The following is a 17,139-nucleotide window of genomic DNA, read 5'->3' on the forward strand; positions in this document are numbered from 1 at the left end:
GCTACAAATAATAGTATAAAGACAACTGATCGTGAAAGAAAAGAAAAAGGAAAAACGTTTGGAGACACAAAAAGGAAAGCTAGAAAATCCAATATCGATGTGGGTGATACAGTATTTATTAAAAACAATGTTAAGCGAAACAAATTAACAACAAATTTCAACCCGCAACCCCATCTAGTGTTAAAAAGAACAGGAACTAGACTGACAGTAAAGAACCTGGCAACCAGAGCTGAAATAGATAGGCATGTGAATCATGCGAAGAAATGTATATCAGCAAATCCATTCGAAAAATTTGATGAGAGAAAAGATGAAACCGAGTTGGTAGGGCCAACAAGGAGACCTGGAAATCGAAGAAAAACTAAAATACCTAGTTATTTAAATGATTATTCATTGTATAGATGTAAGCATAAATAATTATTTCAATATTATAGTTAAAACAAGGAAGAGATGTAGTGTATATATATATATATAATAATCAAGTAGGCTAAGAATATCTCTTTGGTAATAAATGATCATTAAGTTATTAACTTCCACTAAAGACAGTTGATTTCCTTTAAACGCTACAGGGTCGAGTGTCATATACCATTCGATTGAGTTCGTTAAGCACGCAAAATGCCTATTTGTGTAACGTTTTTGTGCAGAAAATTTCTTGGAGATGGCAGGACCGATTTTCACAAACTTAGATTTATATGAAAGGGTTGTGATCTCGTACAAACTTGCTGAATCGGTTCCGGAATCATGAGGTGAAAAGTGCAAAAAAATATGAAAAACAAAGTACAAACTTTTCTAGGAGATGGCTTAACCGATTTTCACAAACTTAGATTCAGGTCTTGTGATTCCAACAAAACTCCTGAATTTTGTTTGAGTCCGACTTTCGGTTTCGGTGTTATGCCCTCCCATTGGTTGGTGGACTTGACGGTATTGCAAACATCATCACATACAATCAATTGGCGTTACAATTTGATAAAGATACGCGTTACAGCTTTTAGTTTCATAATTGAATCAAATGAATAATCCGGGATTGAAGAGGCCGGTAGGGCTTAACTGAGCTCTTTTTTATGTTTTATTTTCATACTACCGGCCCTTATTATCAGTGTGAAGTGGAAATTAAGTGGAGTGAACGTATACTAATTGGGTTTCACACGATGACAACAAATAAACGGTAAATCGAATAAATAATAATGACTTAACCAATGAGCAAACCACTGATAGCTGTCAAACGATGTTCATCCAGTTTGTATTGTGAGGATGTATCGTTTGGGACCTGATGGGTGAGATGATGTGTGAGTGAAATGTAAGAGTAAGTGCATGCAAGAATGGTAATAAAGGCCACCGTTTCAGCTCAGGACTAACGATAGACCATTAGAAGAGATAACGATTGGGTAACGGTACCCCCATTCATCTCAAATCCATTAGTCATTTCATATACCATTAGTTATAGTGAGATAACAGATAACCACTCTGTTTGATAGATAATTTTCAGAAGTAGCATGAAATTTGGAGCATTTTGCTTCGCTAAAACAGCAGTATTGAACCACTTCCGAACTACTGCTATGCGTTATTGCTTCTTATAGACGAGACAAAGACTTTGTATTCGATCTTATTACAATTCATTTATTGAAAGTCGAGTGATTGCTAAAATAACATGGTGACTCTACTAATGAGATGACTATTGGCACACTAGTTTTAGTTAGGATCTATTAGAGTAGAAATAGTAACTCAATGTTGTAATACTTGCGTGTGGAATACATTAAGGTATGTATGCATGCGTGTATGTGTGTGTGCCTGTGTGTATGTATGTATGTATGTGTTTTTGTGTGTTTGTACAATATACATTTTACCGTGCCTTCGGGTGCGTTGTATCAAATTGGTAGTAATGCATTTCGATTGTGAGTCAGTGTACATCAGATGCCCAAAAGTGCCTGAGCGGATGGTAACACTGTCAAGGATCAACCGAAGATAACGAAATGTAAACATGCTGTAGTAATACTTATAAGTGTCAATATAATTTAAATAAAAACGCATGTCCTCAGTTCTTTTCCGTCAAACCATCATGACCAAAGATGTTATTAAAAAACACTAATCTTTTTTTTCGAAAATGGATGACTTAGAATGAATAAGAAAGCTGAAAAATTGAAAAGTAATTTAATTAACACTCTTAGAAAATCTTAGATACACAATGGAACATGGGTAAGAATATAAACACATACAACTAACTTTTACATTTAAGAAAATAAAATAACACATCAGCAAAAGTACGGAATGGAAATAAAATAGAATGACAACAAAAGACACTTACGAGACACAATTGAATACAACCACTGGAATTAAGGTAAAACAGAATATAAACTATGACCAAAGGTAAGAAAACCAACATAAATAAATAATAAAACCTGTTGGGTAATAATATAATTTCCTTATATTGAAAGAGGCGTTTATATGGCGCGCATGCGCTAATTCGGCCTGATACAAACTAACGGGGAGGGAAACACATTTTGGACAGGTCTGTAAAGCTGATTGGAACCCTTTTCCCACCAAAATGCGATATAAGGAATATAAGGACTTTCGGTTTCGGTGTTATGGGGTTGAACATTTTGTCAAAATATATGCACTTTTTCCCGGAGATATCTGAACCAAATTTCAAAAAAAATAGTTTCATATAAATATCCTATATTTTAATTTCAAGCAGTTATACAGAGCAGTAATTCAAAACACGGAAAATGTTTTTAAACTGGACTCAAATCAGTTCCAATTGATAGACTTGTCAAACGAATCCATTCCAGCCATGCCAGTCCCTGGCTTCCGGTTCCAGGAGTACCAAAAATAGTGGTCACAAACTCTAAAATGAAACGAACTATTCTCAGTGATGGCTTGACCGAGTTTAACAAACTCAGGATTTAATGAAAGGAACTCATGGATTTTATCCAGATCTTACTTCTGGTTCCGGAAGTACAAGGTGATAATTGTCCAAAATTTTCAACTGTCATATAAAGCGCGCCGGTAGGTACATGCGCTGGTACGGAAGAAGAAAACACAGCACCGTCTCTACGAACGAAGCACCTTGCGTGCGGTGTTCGATTTCATGTACACTATAAAGGAAACGAAAATCGACACCGAAGTTCGAGTTTAAAACCCTAAGCGACTCCTTCGCCACCGAGCACACATGACCGAGCTCGAGTATTCAACCATTTTGAATAAAACAGAATCACGGCACAGGCAAGAACGTCTGTTACCGGTTGGTGCTGATGTAGAGACAAATCATAACCAGTTTTTGGAATGTGCACCCGGAAGAAAGAAAGAATTTCCATTGATTCAAGTTTAAAAAGATGTATGCTTCGGAATTGCATGCAATTGATTTTTACATCCGGCAGTACAGTAATATCGTACCGGTGGTGTAATGATGTAATGATGTCAATGGAAACTACAATATTCATGCACATGCTGTGACCAAAATTGATTAGAAATCCAATCACAAATCATGTTTTATGCAGTTGATTCAAAAATTTTATATACAAAAGTAACAGAAGTGCAGGATTTCACTTGGTTCGTTTGTTTTCGAAAAATCGGTTTAATCGAAATAGAGCATGACAGCTAGTAAAACAACTAGAATTAAAATAAAGACTTTGTCTCTATAACCAATATTCAAAATGGAACTTATTTTCAATGAATTTATTGTTAGTGGGTATTGAAAAAGGAATAAATTCCTTAAAAACTATTAAATTCTTCTAGTATGCAGGTCCTATTAATTTATTTTACGTTTTGTCTTTGACTCGTCAGTGTAGAGCAGTTCAAATTGAACTACCTAATGAAAAACTCGGCAGTTCAATTTGAACCGCTAAGGAGACGTACAATTTTTGCTATTTACAGAACACTTTTTATTTGGCACCGAAATGTCACGTCTTCTCTAACGTGCCGAACGAAAATCTCTCTATAAGGTCTTATTAACTTATAACTAAACAAACTAATTGTGACTGAACCGATCGAACTTTGATTCAAATAAATATTTTACTACCCCCATTGAATGTGGTTGAATTTTATCCGGATCCGACTTTCGGGGTGTTGAAAGTTAAAAATGTCTAACCTTCATGTAGTGGACGAAACAAAAAATCACGAAATTTTCAAAATGGAATTTGATGGTCGTAAGAATTTACTGCAACTGCGACAGTCTTCCGATTCTGGTTCCGGAGACAGTCACTCAAAACGTCGAATATGAAACTCGCATCTATTTCTCGTGAAATGTTAACGAGGAAGGAGCCATTACGCCACTAGGTGGATTGAAACAGGTTTTCTTTTTGCTATAAGGAAATTGTGTGTCCCATCTACAAAATATTCAAACTTGTATTTAGAACTCATCATAACTGCACCTTACACGTTCATTAATAATTACATTACTTTTTAGTAATGACACTTTTAATGATCGCGGAAGGGCTGCTATAAAGAACACGATTTGCGAAGCTATGCGAAGCGTTTTGATGCGGTGCAATCCATGTCAAATCCACCGGGCAACACTTAGTGTTGCCAAGGCTAAATGCATAAGTAACAACCTATGTAAAATTAATACGCATACTATACCCTATAATAAGGGAAGCAGAAGTCGGATCCGGATGAAATTCAGGAATTTCGTATGGGATCACGAGGTCTTTCATTTGAATCTAACATAAGTCTGTCAAAATCGGTCCAGCCATCTTCGAGAGAACCAAGTACGATACACGATTACACATACACAAACATACATATCGGGTTTGAAATGTTTACCCGACCATCTATATCTGTAGAGTCACTTATATCATTATATCTCTGGAACCGCCATTTGATCTTTGAACTTTGCAGATGAACCAATAGCTTCCAAACAAGCCAAAACTTGTAAAAATAAACAGATAAGCATTCTACGAGATTGAGCAGAGAGAAAAAACGCATTTTGTTGGTTACGTCTATTTATCATTCAGAATAAATTGACTCAAGTGACACGCTTCACTAGTTATTTGGAGATTTGTGCCTTAAATAATCACTGAATCATTAGTACCTTTTTTTCCTGCGAAAAAGAAGTGGTGCACCTTGCAAAGATTTTTCGCGAAAATTGACGTGAAAAACGAAAACAAACGACTTATACTGGTCGATTTAGATGGTCATTTAGGGATTAATCTATTTTTGTGCTAGGGCACATAACCTTTTTTATGAGATTTGCGTTTCGTCTTAGACTCGTCGATGCATAACAGTTTATGTTGAACTGTTATACAACCTGTCTGTTTTCAGGTGAGCTTTCTATGACAGCTGAGCGAAAGTTTTGGACTGAAAATAGTATTATAGTCTTATGTACTACTTTATTATCATAAATTTGAAATTTCATAGAACAACGCCTAAAACAGGTCTCTTATATCTCCACCGTGTATAGTCGCTCGATTTTCAACTCATTTTGAATAATATTACACCTTGTGATGTCGATCATTTCCCGGTACTCTTTGATGTTGCCCTCAATTTGACTGAGCTGATGTTTCAACGGTTCGATTGCATTCTCATTGACACTGAAAGTAAAAAAGGGAAAATTTTTCGAGCGATTTAAATAATTTGAAGCAATGAATCATAGTGTACTTTATTCAAAATGAAGTATAGTTTAATAATTTTTACATTAATTTTGGGTCTCAAATTGCATTAATTTTTAGTAATGAGAAATACTGAATTCTTTTTCATGCGATTTCAAAGTTATATTGTATCGCATGTTAATTGCATAACCTGAATAATGAAAGATAAAACGATGCATTTTCTGAGGTGTTGCGACGAATTCGAACCGTTTTTTTAAATAAACTTTTGCGATTTATTATGAGAATAACATTACAATACTTTTATTCAAATCATTGTTAATCGTCATACACTACTTTTTGCCATATTTCTGGTAAAGCTCGGATATCGCATTTAAAAAAAAATCTTTTTTTTTTAGATTGAATGAATGAATCGATCTAATATTATGTCATTTTGTAGGATGCGAAATGGCTTTGACAAGCGATGTGCCATTGCTCTAAACAAATGGTAATCAGATGGAGCAATATCCGGCGAATATGATTCGTGAAGCAAAACTTCCCATTTTAGTTTTTCCCAATAAGTTTTCACGACTTTCGAAACACGATGTCATGCATTGTAATGAAGTAAAATTACTTTGTCGTGACGATCTTTTTATTACGGCCGCGTCAATTGTCGTCTGTATACGTCACCAGTGATGAGTTCACGCGGTCTTCATCAAGCAATGTAACCGAATCTTCATCTTCAACGGGATGTTCCTTGGCTTCCAAGTCAAAATATATATTTTTTTTTGAACCGCTAGGAACACAATAACGAAATGTCATATATTGATGAACATGCGTTATGTCAGTAGCTTACAGGAGAACATTATCTTTTGTGTGATTATAAATAGTTGAATAAAAACATCTTTTGAAAAAGGCTATCACCTGATATAAGCGAATGGAAAAAGTGGTCCAATGTCCAATTAATTTTGTTTAAAGTATTTTTCAGACTTGAATAACACAACACGAATACTCAAAATTACCTTCGTTCCTTGTTTAACGCGGTTGCCGCTTCCACGTAGTTCTGCTGCCAGTTTGTAAGTTCGCTTTCCATCGAATCTATATCTTCTTGTAGGAAGTCCATTAATTTTCCGAGTGGATTAACTGAACGGGTTAGTTTCTGGATCGAATCCCGCAAGATCTCCATCTGTTTCGAAGATGATTGCCGTTGGTTGGTGGTGTACTCCTAAAAAAAGCAATAGATAGAAATTATTTAAAGGAAAAATAAATGCTTTTCGTCCCTGATGCATACCAATCCCGGTTTCTTCACTGCGTCCAATATCGGTTCACCACCGGTTATATTAGAAAATTCCTTCTGAGTCTCCAAAATTTGTTGGACAAGATGTCCCTGATCAAGCTCTCCTTTGTTTTCCTGTTCGATTTCTGTTGTTTCACTATAAACAGACCCGATTTGGGTTGGATCTTCAATAACAATCAAATTTTCGCCATCATCATCAAGTAATTCATTGTTGAATACTTCCATTTTAACATTGATTTCTCCCAGTTTAGTAGTCTCGTTAGGTTGCAGAACTATTTCCACATTTCGCTCCTTTCGTCTTGGTGCACCAGGTCTGGCCGATGGCGGACGTACACTCGGTGGCCTCAAACTTGTTCTCGGCCGTATTACACTATCTACAGATTGTTGTCGGTTGACTGGTACTTTTGCAGATATCCGCTCACTCGCAATAGGTTCGACCGGGTCAGAATCATGCCGAGATAGAACGTCTCCCAGGACACCATTAATCTGCCGATTTAGATCTTGAACGTCCAATCCATTGAATTGATTAAGATCTCCCAAAACATTGTTTTCACTAGGAGTAAGACCGCTTTGTTTCTTCAATGATGATCTACGGCTGGAGTTTCTTTCAATCCGACGAAGCTCGGCGTCTTCGTCAATAACCGTTACCAGCTCGTCTTCAGCGAGCTTAGTATTCTTTGTGTCATTTAATTCTACTGTATCACCATTTTCTTTGAGAGAATCCTTACTATCATTATCTACGCTAGTTTTGTTGAGCTGTAGATTAGTGTTTGCTACAGATGGCTCATCTATGATTGATTCTGTTCTCTTGATACCTTTTTCTTTATCTCTCGATCTAGATTTTTCTAATTTTTTCGTTTCTTCCTTTCCGGTTCTTTGTTTGTCTACTTTGTTGTTGTCTTTATCTTTTTCTTTGCTTTTGCTAGTTTTTTCAACTTTCTCCTTCTTTATTGTCGCTTCATCTTTTTTAACATCAGAAGGCTCTTCGCTTCGCTTGGTTTTATCTTTTGATCGTCCTTTTTCTTTTTCTTTCTCTTTAAGCTTATCCTTACTTCTTTTTTCGCTTTTTTTCTCATCCTTCGCTGGTTTGCCATTCGAAATTGCAGGTGCATCTTGTGTTCTACGTTCATTTGCAGTCGTGCTTATATAATTTTGTACCGCACTAGTGCTGTCTAACTTTTTTTCCAATGCTGATCCTATCGCTTGTAATAGCTCATTTGTTTTGTCCGGCTCGAGTCCTGCAATAACCTTGGAGGGACGAACTTTAAGATCCTTACCCGTTACCGCTTCTGAAAGGTCAAAAGAAAGAATCTTACTACCGATTTACAACAATCAATCGAAGACCACTGTCTCAAAGAATAAGATGAAAATTGGTGTAGTTGTTTCAAGTTACATCGCATTACATTGAACTTACTTACTTACTTTTTCAACTCTCAAACGTGATCGCTTATCATCAATACTCATCGAGAAACAAAATAAATAAAAATTCATAGGGTTACTTTCTCGAATGTGTCTTTTCTCCACTCCAGAGAAATTATATTTCTGATCAATTTCGTGGCTAAGTGAAGGTTGTGTATTTATTGTTTGTTATTCCATACTGCTATCGTTTTCAGTCTATTGCTCGCTCAGTATTACTAAATTATTAAATTTGCAAATAAGTATATTAATTATTATTAAATGTACAACGACGATTTCGAAGACACAGAGTCTAAAGTATAGAAAAAAGACATCTGTATGACTTATTTATGAAAACATCTCCGATGAAAACTACAAACAGTTCTAGACAAACAGCTATTGATGTAAAATTTAAAAACAGGGTTTCTCGATGGCATTAGATGAAAATGTATGAATGAATAAATGAATAATGTAGTTTATTGTTGTAAATATAACGATTATTTCTTTTTCATGCAGCAACATCGGACAGCCATTGTTTTTTTTAACAATGTTTTTTTAGATAGTATGACGAAACTTATGACAGAAATTGACTACAAATATACCTAAAGAGTGACTGGTAATTGGTGTTGAACCAGAAAAGTGGTGATAGTAGACCCCAACCGACGAAATTACACCATTATCATAAATGTATGCTATTATATCTTTGTACATACTTGCGATTTCGATCATTAAGCTTCTCTTCGCCAGGCCTGTGTTCAAGTTTTTTATGCAAGCAGTTTTTTAGCGTTAAGTTTCTCTACCATTCTGCGATTTCGGTTGAAGCGATAAACTATTTCTCATTATCAATCGAGTTCATCTAATATAAATTAGAAATTAAACACACTGGCCTCAGCCCTCAATTGGTATACTCTGATCTTGTGTCATGCAAGCTCAGAATTCCATATTATGTCGTTTCCCCATGAAAAATTGACAACACCTCTGAATAAATTTGGAGTGCTTAAGATTAATTTCTAATTTATATTAGATGAACTCGATTGATAATGAGAAATAGTTTATCGCTTCAACCAAAATCGCAGAATGGTAGAGAAACTTAACGCTAAAAAACTGCTTGCATAAAAAACTTGAACACAGGCTATTTTCACGCTTAAAATCTGATTTTCTCAGAAACGGTGACGAATATCAAAGAACCCAACTGACAATCTCTTAGAAAATTAGTTTAGATTATTCTGTGAAAATTTCAGAATGATTGTTTGACTTTAGCGGTCGGGAAAGTCTTTTTTCTGAAGGAAGAATTGCATAGCTGCAAACGGCAACTTTCAACTTGTTCATTGAATATCCCGCCTTCAGAAGCATGGATCAAAAATCTATCCTGATAATGTCTAAATAATTTAGTTTAGATGCGATTAGTGCATAAAAACATATATGTTGTCGCGATAAAAATTAGGTGAATGTTATTTTTGTAAAGGTAAGTCCATTGCTATGGCGGGACTATTTTTTTCTGCTCTTGTATCCTGGTAACGTAACGAAACATGAGAGAGAAATAAAATCGGCCCAGCAAGGCTGCCAAACAAGCGGTAGCTTTATTGGATTTTATGTGATGTAATCAAACTTGTAACCGAAAATATCAAAACTTTCTTGGCCACCCGGCCACATCGAGAGTCATTTTACACGTTTACGAGAGAGCATGTAGAGAAATGTAATACGCACAGCGAGCCACACGGTTTTACGCTAACAACTGGCCTCAGCCCTTAAACCTTCAAATCGTTTTATGGCACGTTTTTGTCTTGCTGTCTAGCAACAACCTACCTCTAGCATGCTACGAGTAGGACTCAAACGTTAGCTTTAATTTCGCTTCTATTCATAGATTCGCGTGCTTCCAACAGTTTCGCTTTTGCATCGATTGACCAATCAGAGCGATGCTCTCTCTTTGATACATCGCTTACTCCTTCAAAACCATCGTCTATGGCAGGGAAATCCGGTATGCCAAAGATTTTCAGCAGCCAAATAGGACACTGCTCGCTACTAATCAAAATTTCAATCATATATAATTGAAAATACGTGGCTTGATACATTCAAATCGAAACATAGAAATATTTCCTATCAAATGATGAAATAATATTAATAATTGATACAAAATAGACTGAGCTGTAAGTGTTTAAAACCTGACCACATTTCTAATTGTAGTTTTTCTTGAGTTTTTGATTTGCAACCCTTTATAGAAAATAAAGATGTGTTCCACATCAAAAAAGAAGTTGCCAATGATTTGTTCGGAGAGCTGGATATCTTGTTAACATGATGTCTTTGATGTATGCGAAGTTAGGTCCGAAAATCTGTCCTAACGGACATGCAAAAACCATGTTGTGCTGGACCAAGAGACTTCTTTTTGCTCGGATACTCAAAGGTAATGCAAAATGTTCTACGATCATATGTCGTTTTCGTTTTTAAATTGCACTACACTGGTGTAGCGAAAGCTGCACTAAAACCGTTCGTTTTTACCAATTGCACTACACCAGTGCTACACTTTTTCTGCACCGATACCACTGGTGTAGCACTCATCAAAAGTTTGGTGTACCTCTGTGCAATGGAATCGTTTATTGTAGTCAATGGTTACTGTTTATGTTTTCGTCATTTTTGTTCGTTTATTCATGCCTCAGTGTAGCACTGCACCGGTGTAGTGCAAATTAAAAACGAAAACGCCAATAGATTACAACAATGTCACTAATCAATGCAATCAAAGTAGTCGGCATTAACTTTACGTTGACTATCTCAACAAATCAAGTAAACCTAGATTTCCCACTGTACGGAGAAACTGACAGAGTTTTTAGTAAGAAACGGTTGTATTTTTTCCATTAGCTTCTGTGTTTGTGTGAGATGCACAGGCAAATTTATACATACATTTTAGGAGCATTTACGCACCCATTTTCCACTAGACGGCGCTTTTGGTGTGACGGGCCGCTCAACTACATTACTACAACTACTACATTGAAAGTCATACTACCAACTACATGAAAAAACATATTGGCCCTTATTACCGTTCTCACTTCCACTTTCACTTCACTTGATTTTACCTATTACCAGTGTCATGGTTAATAAAATAATCACTGTAGTGAAAAAACTCATTTTTTCCAACAAAATTTTGGTGATTTGATGTTCGTAATAACAACAAGCTCATCTAAGTAATTACTTTTTCCTCTGAAGTGACTTTCTTGATAATGACCTTCATTCACTTCACTTAGTTTTCACCGTGAAATGATACCGATAATAAGGCAAAAATCACTTCACTTGGGTTTCACCGTGTAGTGATACCCCTAATAAGGGCCATTGTATATGAAGGAAGTCAACCCAAAGTTAATACCGACTACTTTGATTGGCATCATTGTTGTAAGTCTACGGGCGCAAAACATTTTTCATTACCTTTGAGTACTCGGGCAAAAAGAAGCATGGTAGGTTAGCACAACATAATTTCTGCAATAGCTCAGTTAGGAGTGATTTTCGGACCTAGTCCCCCTGTATATAAATTTCACAATGGATGGATTAATTATCGCTTAATTTTGTTGCTCAAGTATATGAGATGCATATTAAATCATTTACAGTTTGAAGTTTTAAGCATAAAAGTAGACGAATATTGTAATTTTTGATCTCCTTTCCAATCAAGTCTGGTTGGATCAAGTCACATAATTAAATACAAAAATTAAATACAAAATACTAGGGTAACGGTATCCCCATTTATCCCAGTTCCACTATTCATCTCATATAACATGAGTAAGAGTCAGTTTTACAGTCTCTGTTCGATTGTATTCGATTTCATCACAATGCGTTGACTGAAAATTAAGCAATAGCTGGGCGACTCTACTAATCAGACGTCTATTTGTATATAACAGTCATACTACAAAAAATTAATGGCTTGCACTTGTTTTCACATTACATGACTTTGCAATTCGTTTACTGTAAAATTCACTAAGTAACTGAGCTAACTAATTTCTGTTACAAAAAAACTTATAGGATGATTGATATGTATAGGAATAAATAATTTGAAAAAAACTCACTAGTCACATCGATTAACTTCTGAAGGTAGGCTATTTTCGATTTCCGATCCTTAACGTTATCAGAATTTAGTTCATCGGGTGTATACAGGCCCTTTAAGAAGTTCGTTTCCTTGATGACCTAGAAAATTTTATTTTATTTAATTATGGCGTAAATGTGTTTCACAATGATTTGATTCCTATTTTGGTGGCAAAAACTCGAACAAGAAGTAGATCTGCTAGTATCTTGAATTTAAAATATCTAATTAGGAACTAACCACATTGATCACATCATGTAGAAAACGAAATGGAGGCTTCCTAAGTAATTTATCCGTGAGGGCCGGTTTTTTCACATATTTTCCAAGAGAATTCTGAGTCTTTTTGATGATAGCCGGATCTGGTTCTGCCATTGTGTCTTCAATTTACATTTGATTATACTGTTAAACGTACTAATAGTTAATCACTTCAAACCCAACTTCGATCATTATTTCGTAAAATGTGTGAAATTTGTGTAACGGGAAGAAGGAACATTTTCGTGTCGTATTTTCTTTTTATTTCACCAGTCGTAGATTCTATCACTGAATAATAAATTCGTGTTGTAGGCTAACCGTTGCCTAGGATACGGTTGCATTCGTTTGTCTATGTACCTACCACTAGCACTCGGAACAAGTAACCACAGCAAAGCATTCGACGTGAAATCATGAATGGGGATATCGTTTCCATATATAATATCTATGGGGAATGAAGGGCAAAATAGGTTACCCGATCATGATGCTATAGCAACCACTTGACAGTAAAGTAAGTTGTTAAAAATATATACATATGTCGTTTTCGCTTGAGAACACTGACACTGACCCAGGGCAGTTTCATCAAACAAACACTTTTCACGAAACTGTGTTGATTTAGCACTTAGCAACGGGGGTTTGAGCAAACCTGATATAACAACCAGGTTCGAAACTGACTCGATTTTCAGTTCAACAACGTTAAAACTAGGTTCGAAACTAGCTTCAAACAAACGGTTTGACAGCAGTTAGAGTGGAAACTGGGTTAGGTTTGGCATCAAGCGAAAACGACAATAATATATACGACCCTTTTATTTACAAGATGTATTGGATTTCGTGCTGAAGTGGCTCGGCGGTAGTCAAAAATAGTAAAGTCAATGTGACTATAAACGAAACCGCTGGATGTATGGTCATTGGAACTTTTCTAATCAATCAAAGAAAAAAGAAGAAGAAGAAGAATGTAATGCCGTGCGACGGCGTAGTATAACTGAAAACTGATTTCTCTCTAAGCTGACTAGATCTGCTTGCTAGACCTGCGTCCATTTAACCATCTACTCCGAGGGAAGTTGAGGTAAAATACACCTAAGAAAATATTGCTATATCTTTGTTACAAAGAAATTAACGTAAAGGTTCAATGCATGATTGCCTCAAATCACTAATTTCGGCTTACCAATTCGGCAATATTCCTACAAAAAAAATCATAGTTTTAGTCAAAATATCTGAATTATTCGCTATTTATACGTTTTCATTATGTTTTAAAACAGAAACGCTTTTTAGTTTACAAAAAAATTGATGTCAAAATAATTCGGCAAATTTGAAATAAATCGTGCTAAACGATCTGTAATTTATCAAAGCTTAGCGAATCGTTCGGTAATGACTTTTTCCGATTCGCACTTTATTAGCAAACATTTTTAATTTTCCTGTTAGACAAAGATTCATTGCGAGCACTGCATTTTCTCCATCAGAAGGTAGTTTATAGATTCATGAACATCGTACCTTTCTGCACACTTAAATTGGATTACCAATCTCAGTTATTCAAACCTCGGTAGCAGATTTTTTTTACATTTCCCTTTAGGAGAAGTCACATGTACCTGCACGATCTTTATCAACGTATAACCAGACTATCCGGAACCGGAAACAGACGAACGAAAAAGCCAAAATGTTATGGTAGGTTCTTCTACTAACAAGATCTATAATAAAATACAATGGGAACCAAATATTTTTTTTTATTTATGGAAATCGTTCTAGCCATCTCCGAGAAAATTCAAGTTAACATTGTTGTTACCTAAAAGTATTTTGCGACCTCAACGAACGAATTCTGGAAAAAAATCCGCATAACCCCAGAAAACCGAATAGATTCAGAAATTCGCATAAAAAGTGATTATCGAAGAAAAGTCGCATAGAAATGAATTAGTGCAGAACTGAATTTTTCGTCGAGTTTTTAAACGTGTTTGTTTTTCAAGTAAATATGAATACGATACGATTTTTATTTATAATCATCATTATCGCCTTAACATAAATATAATCTAACAGCTTTGGTGAATAAACAGCGTAGTAAAAAGAAATTTTAATCACTTAATTTAATGGAAAAATTTTAAAAATAATAATCCGCCAAGTATGACGACCTCCATGATAATGATTAATATCAAGATCACCTTGTTGTAGAGCACATTCCTTTGCATGGATCGAAGTATAGCCCTTGATTTTGATAAACCATCATTGGCATTTTCTAAACGTCGTTGGCTACGCAGCAATGACTCTCGTTGTACTTCCAGTTCTGAGATTACCTGAAGTAGAGAAATTATTATTTTTTTAACGAAGCATCACACTCGGTTTAATTAAACTCGATAAATAAGACATTATAATTCGAAGATTTAAATTGTTCAATTAATTATATAGTTACTATTCAAAAACAGAAAAGAACAGTCCAGTCGGACATTTCCTATAGGAGAAAATCTTGAATTATTCATCATGATACGATCAGCAAGAATAACTAATCCAATTATGTCTACTCCATTCTCTTGTCGCTAGCAAACCAAATTTATCAAGACAACAGTGACTTATAATTTATTATTCACTTACTTCATGACCTGTTTGCTCGGTTTCAATTGCAATCTGATTGGAACGAGCTAAACTGGCCGACGTACGTTCTAGTATCTGGCGGCCTTCCAATACTTGACGACGATTATGCGAGTCCCAGTCGTAATCCCCCATGGCTCGTTTATCGATACTCAAATACAGACACAGATAAAACAAAGCGTTAATTTGATTGAGCCAGACAAAATATTATTCAAACAAAACCAAACAAAAATGTTGAGATAAAAATTATTGGCAAGTGAAATCAACACAATGATGACAGTGACAGTCTTTTCTAAAGGGCGTAGCGTAAAATTTCGAATCGTGAATTTTGAAAAAAGTCTAAGTGGTTGAGCTGGAAATTTAACAGAGATTAACCAAAGATAAATAATAAAGACATGTATGTGCCTACAAAAATTAAAAAAAAATCTGGTTCGTTCCCGGTATTTTCTAAAATGACCGCACTCACCGCTTGGTGGAGCGCGAGATTAATTGCATTGTTATCATTTCAAATAAAGTGTGCCATGAGTAGAACAAAATCAAATGTAAACATTGTCCCTCATTTCGGTTCTGTTTAACGAGTTGTTGGTTAAAATGGGAAAACTGTGTTTTATTGAAAATTGTCGGAGAAAATCTACAGTCGTATCGTTATTTAAATTTCCGAAGCATACAGAGAGAAATAAAGTTCTACAATAAGTATCATTTCGTTCTTCTTTTGGTACTTGATACCTTGACAAAGCAGCTTGTTCGATGCAAGCTGTTAAGAATTAAGAGTCAAAATATTTGTCGAGAGAGGATGAATTTTTCAATAAATCTTTCGAAACAATGTTTGCTCATTTCTTCCATATATTCGTTAACCATAGATTTTGATTCTTTCACACTCTGACTTTTCGTAGTACATAACGGAACGTCGGAAATCTACTCTGTTAGCACTTGGAATTTCGAGCTTTCCGAGGTTCTTTATTGCACTAGAAAGTAATCGTAGGTACCTTACGCGAAATGTACATTGTAACTTCCAATTAATTGCTATAATGAATATCTGCTGTAATCTGTCCTCTCGCGATTTCTTTAAATACACGAGAGATCATGTCGATTATTTCAAAACAAGCAGAATATTAAGTGTAACATAAAATCTCAATATATACAAATGAGCTAACGAAAACGAATCGAAAGGGCTCTCACGGTTTGACAATTTCATTATAAATATGATGATGGGAACTCAGCAGTGCAACCAGTTTATCATCATAGTTGCTAGTTTCATGGAGGACCGTGAATGTGCGCCAAAAAAAGATCGTGACTGTTATGTCTGGAAATTCGTTTGTGGATTAACTGCGAGCAAATTTCTAATAGCAATCATAATAATAATGATAATAATTGTTGGATCACAGCAATCAAAGATCATATAACAACTGACATAAATCCTTGCATTAATCTTATTTTAATTTATTCTTTGATTGACTTCTAATAAAGCAAGAGCAGAATGCCAACGCGCCTTTAAACAATTCAATTTGCTACTAACTCAAATTTGGCAAATTTGCCACTAACTAACCCATACACAACCTGACAGAAATGTTCCTGTTTCATATGTGTTCCACTGAATTCAGGACGGCGCTAGTGTACCTAAACAATACGGGTGCAATGAATTACGAAACAAAAAGTTTACAAGAGAAACCAGTACTTCATTACGTTATTTACGGTTACTGTGTATGGTATTTGTTCCGGGTTGGCGGTTCAATGCATAGGACGCTGGTCTTACAAGCCAGTTGTCGTATGTTCGAGCCCCGACCTGGAAGGATTCTTAGTGTCAGTAGGATCCATAGTAGTAGCCATGCAATGATTCTGTACGCTAAGAATCGGCTGCGAAGTCTGTTGAAACAGAAAGGCCGAATTCCACAAAAGGAATGTAATGCCAAGACTTTGTTTGCTTGTGTATGGTTCCAGCATTTAAAAGGAGCGTAATTTTCAGATTGTGACTCACGCAACTCTTGAACGAAATGAAAATATAGCGATTTTTTACAACAGCGCTGCATAGTAACAAACTTATCCATAAC

The 17,139-nt window shown here is 35.5% G+C and overlaps 2 protein-coding genes and 1 long non-coding RNA gene across 4 annotated transcripts; 1 reads left to right on the forward strand and 2 right to left on the reverse strand.

Annotated features, from left to right (window-relative positions):
* Positions 1-5,015: 5,015 nt before the first annotated feature.
* On the reverse strand, positions 5,016-12,800 carry LOC131440380 (TRAF3-interacting protein 1). Its single transcript, XM_058611638.1, has 5 exons — positions 12,509-12,800; positions 12,255-12,372; positions 6,808-8,102; positions 6,539-6,741; positions 5,016-5,522 (listed from the first exon to the last, which is right to left on the reverse strand). Exons 1-5 carry the CDS (start codon positions 12,638-12,640, stop codon positions 5,372-5,374), a joined length of 1,899 nt encoding a protein of 632 aa, XP_058467621.1. The 5' UTR covers positions 12,641-12,800; the 3' UTR covers positions 5,016-5,371.
* A 648-nt stretch (positions 12,801-13,448) lies between these two features.
* Positions 13,449-14,361, forward strand: LOC131440382 (uncharacterized). Of its 2 annotated transcripts, none has more exons than XR_009231383.1 (3): positions 13,449-13,583; positions 14,065-14,179; positions 14,261-14,361. It is a non-coding gene; the product is annotated as an uncharacterized LOC131440382 (long non-coding RNA). The 2 variants fall into 2 exon arrangements; XR_009231382.1 differs by having other exon boundaries at positions 14,088-14,179.
* Positions 14,214-15,362, reverse strand: LOC131440381 (uncharacterized). The gene is made up of 2 exons (XM_058611639.1): positions 15,095-15,362; positions 14,214-14,799 (listed from the first exon to the last, which is right to left on the reverse strand). The coding sequence occupies exons 1-2, from the start codon at positions 15,224-15,226 to the stop codon at positions 14,593-14,595; spliced, it is 339 nt and encodes a 112-aa protein (XP_058467622.1). The 5' UTR covers positions 15,227-15,362; the 3' UTR covers positions 14,214-14,592.
* Positions 15,363-17,139: the final 1,777 nt, after the last annotated feature.

This window comes from Malaya genurostris, chromosome 1, assembly GCF_030247185.1.
Source record: "Malaya genurostris strain Urasoe2022 chromosome 1, Malgen_1.1, whole genome shotgun sequence".
NCBI lineage: Eukaryota > Metazoa > Arthropoda > Insecta > Diptera > Culicidae > Malaya > Malaya genurostris.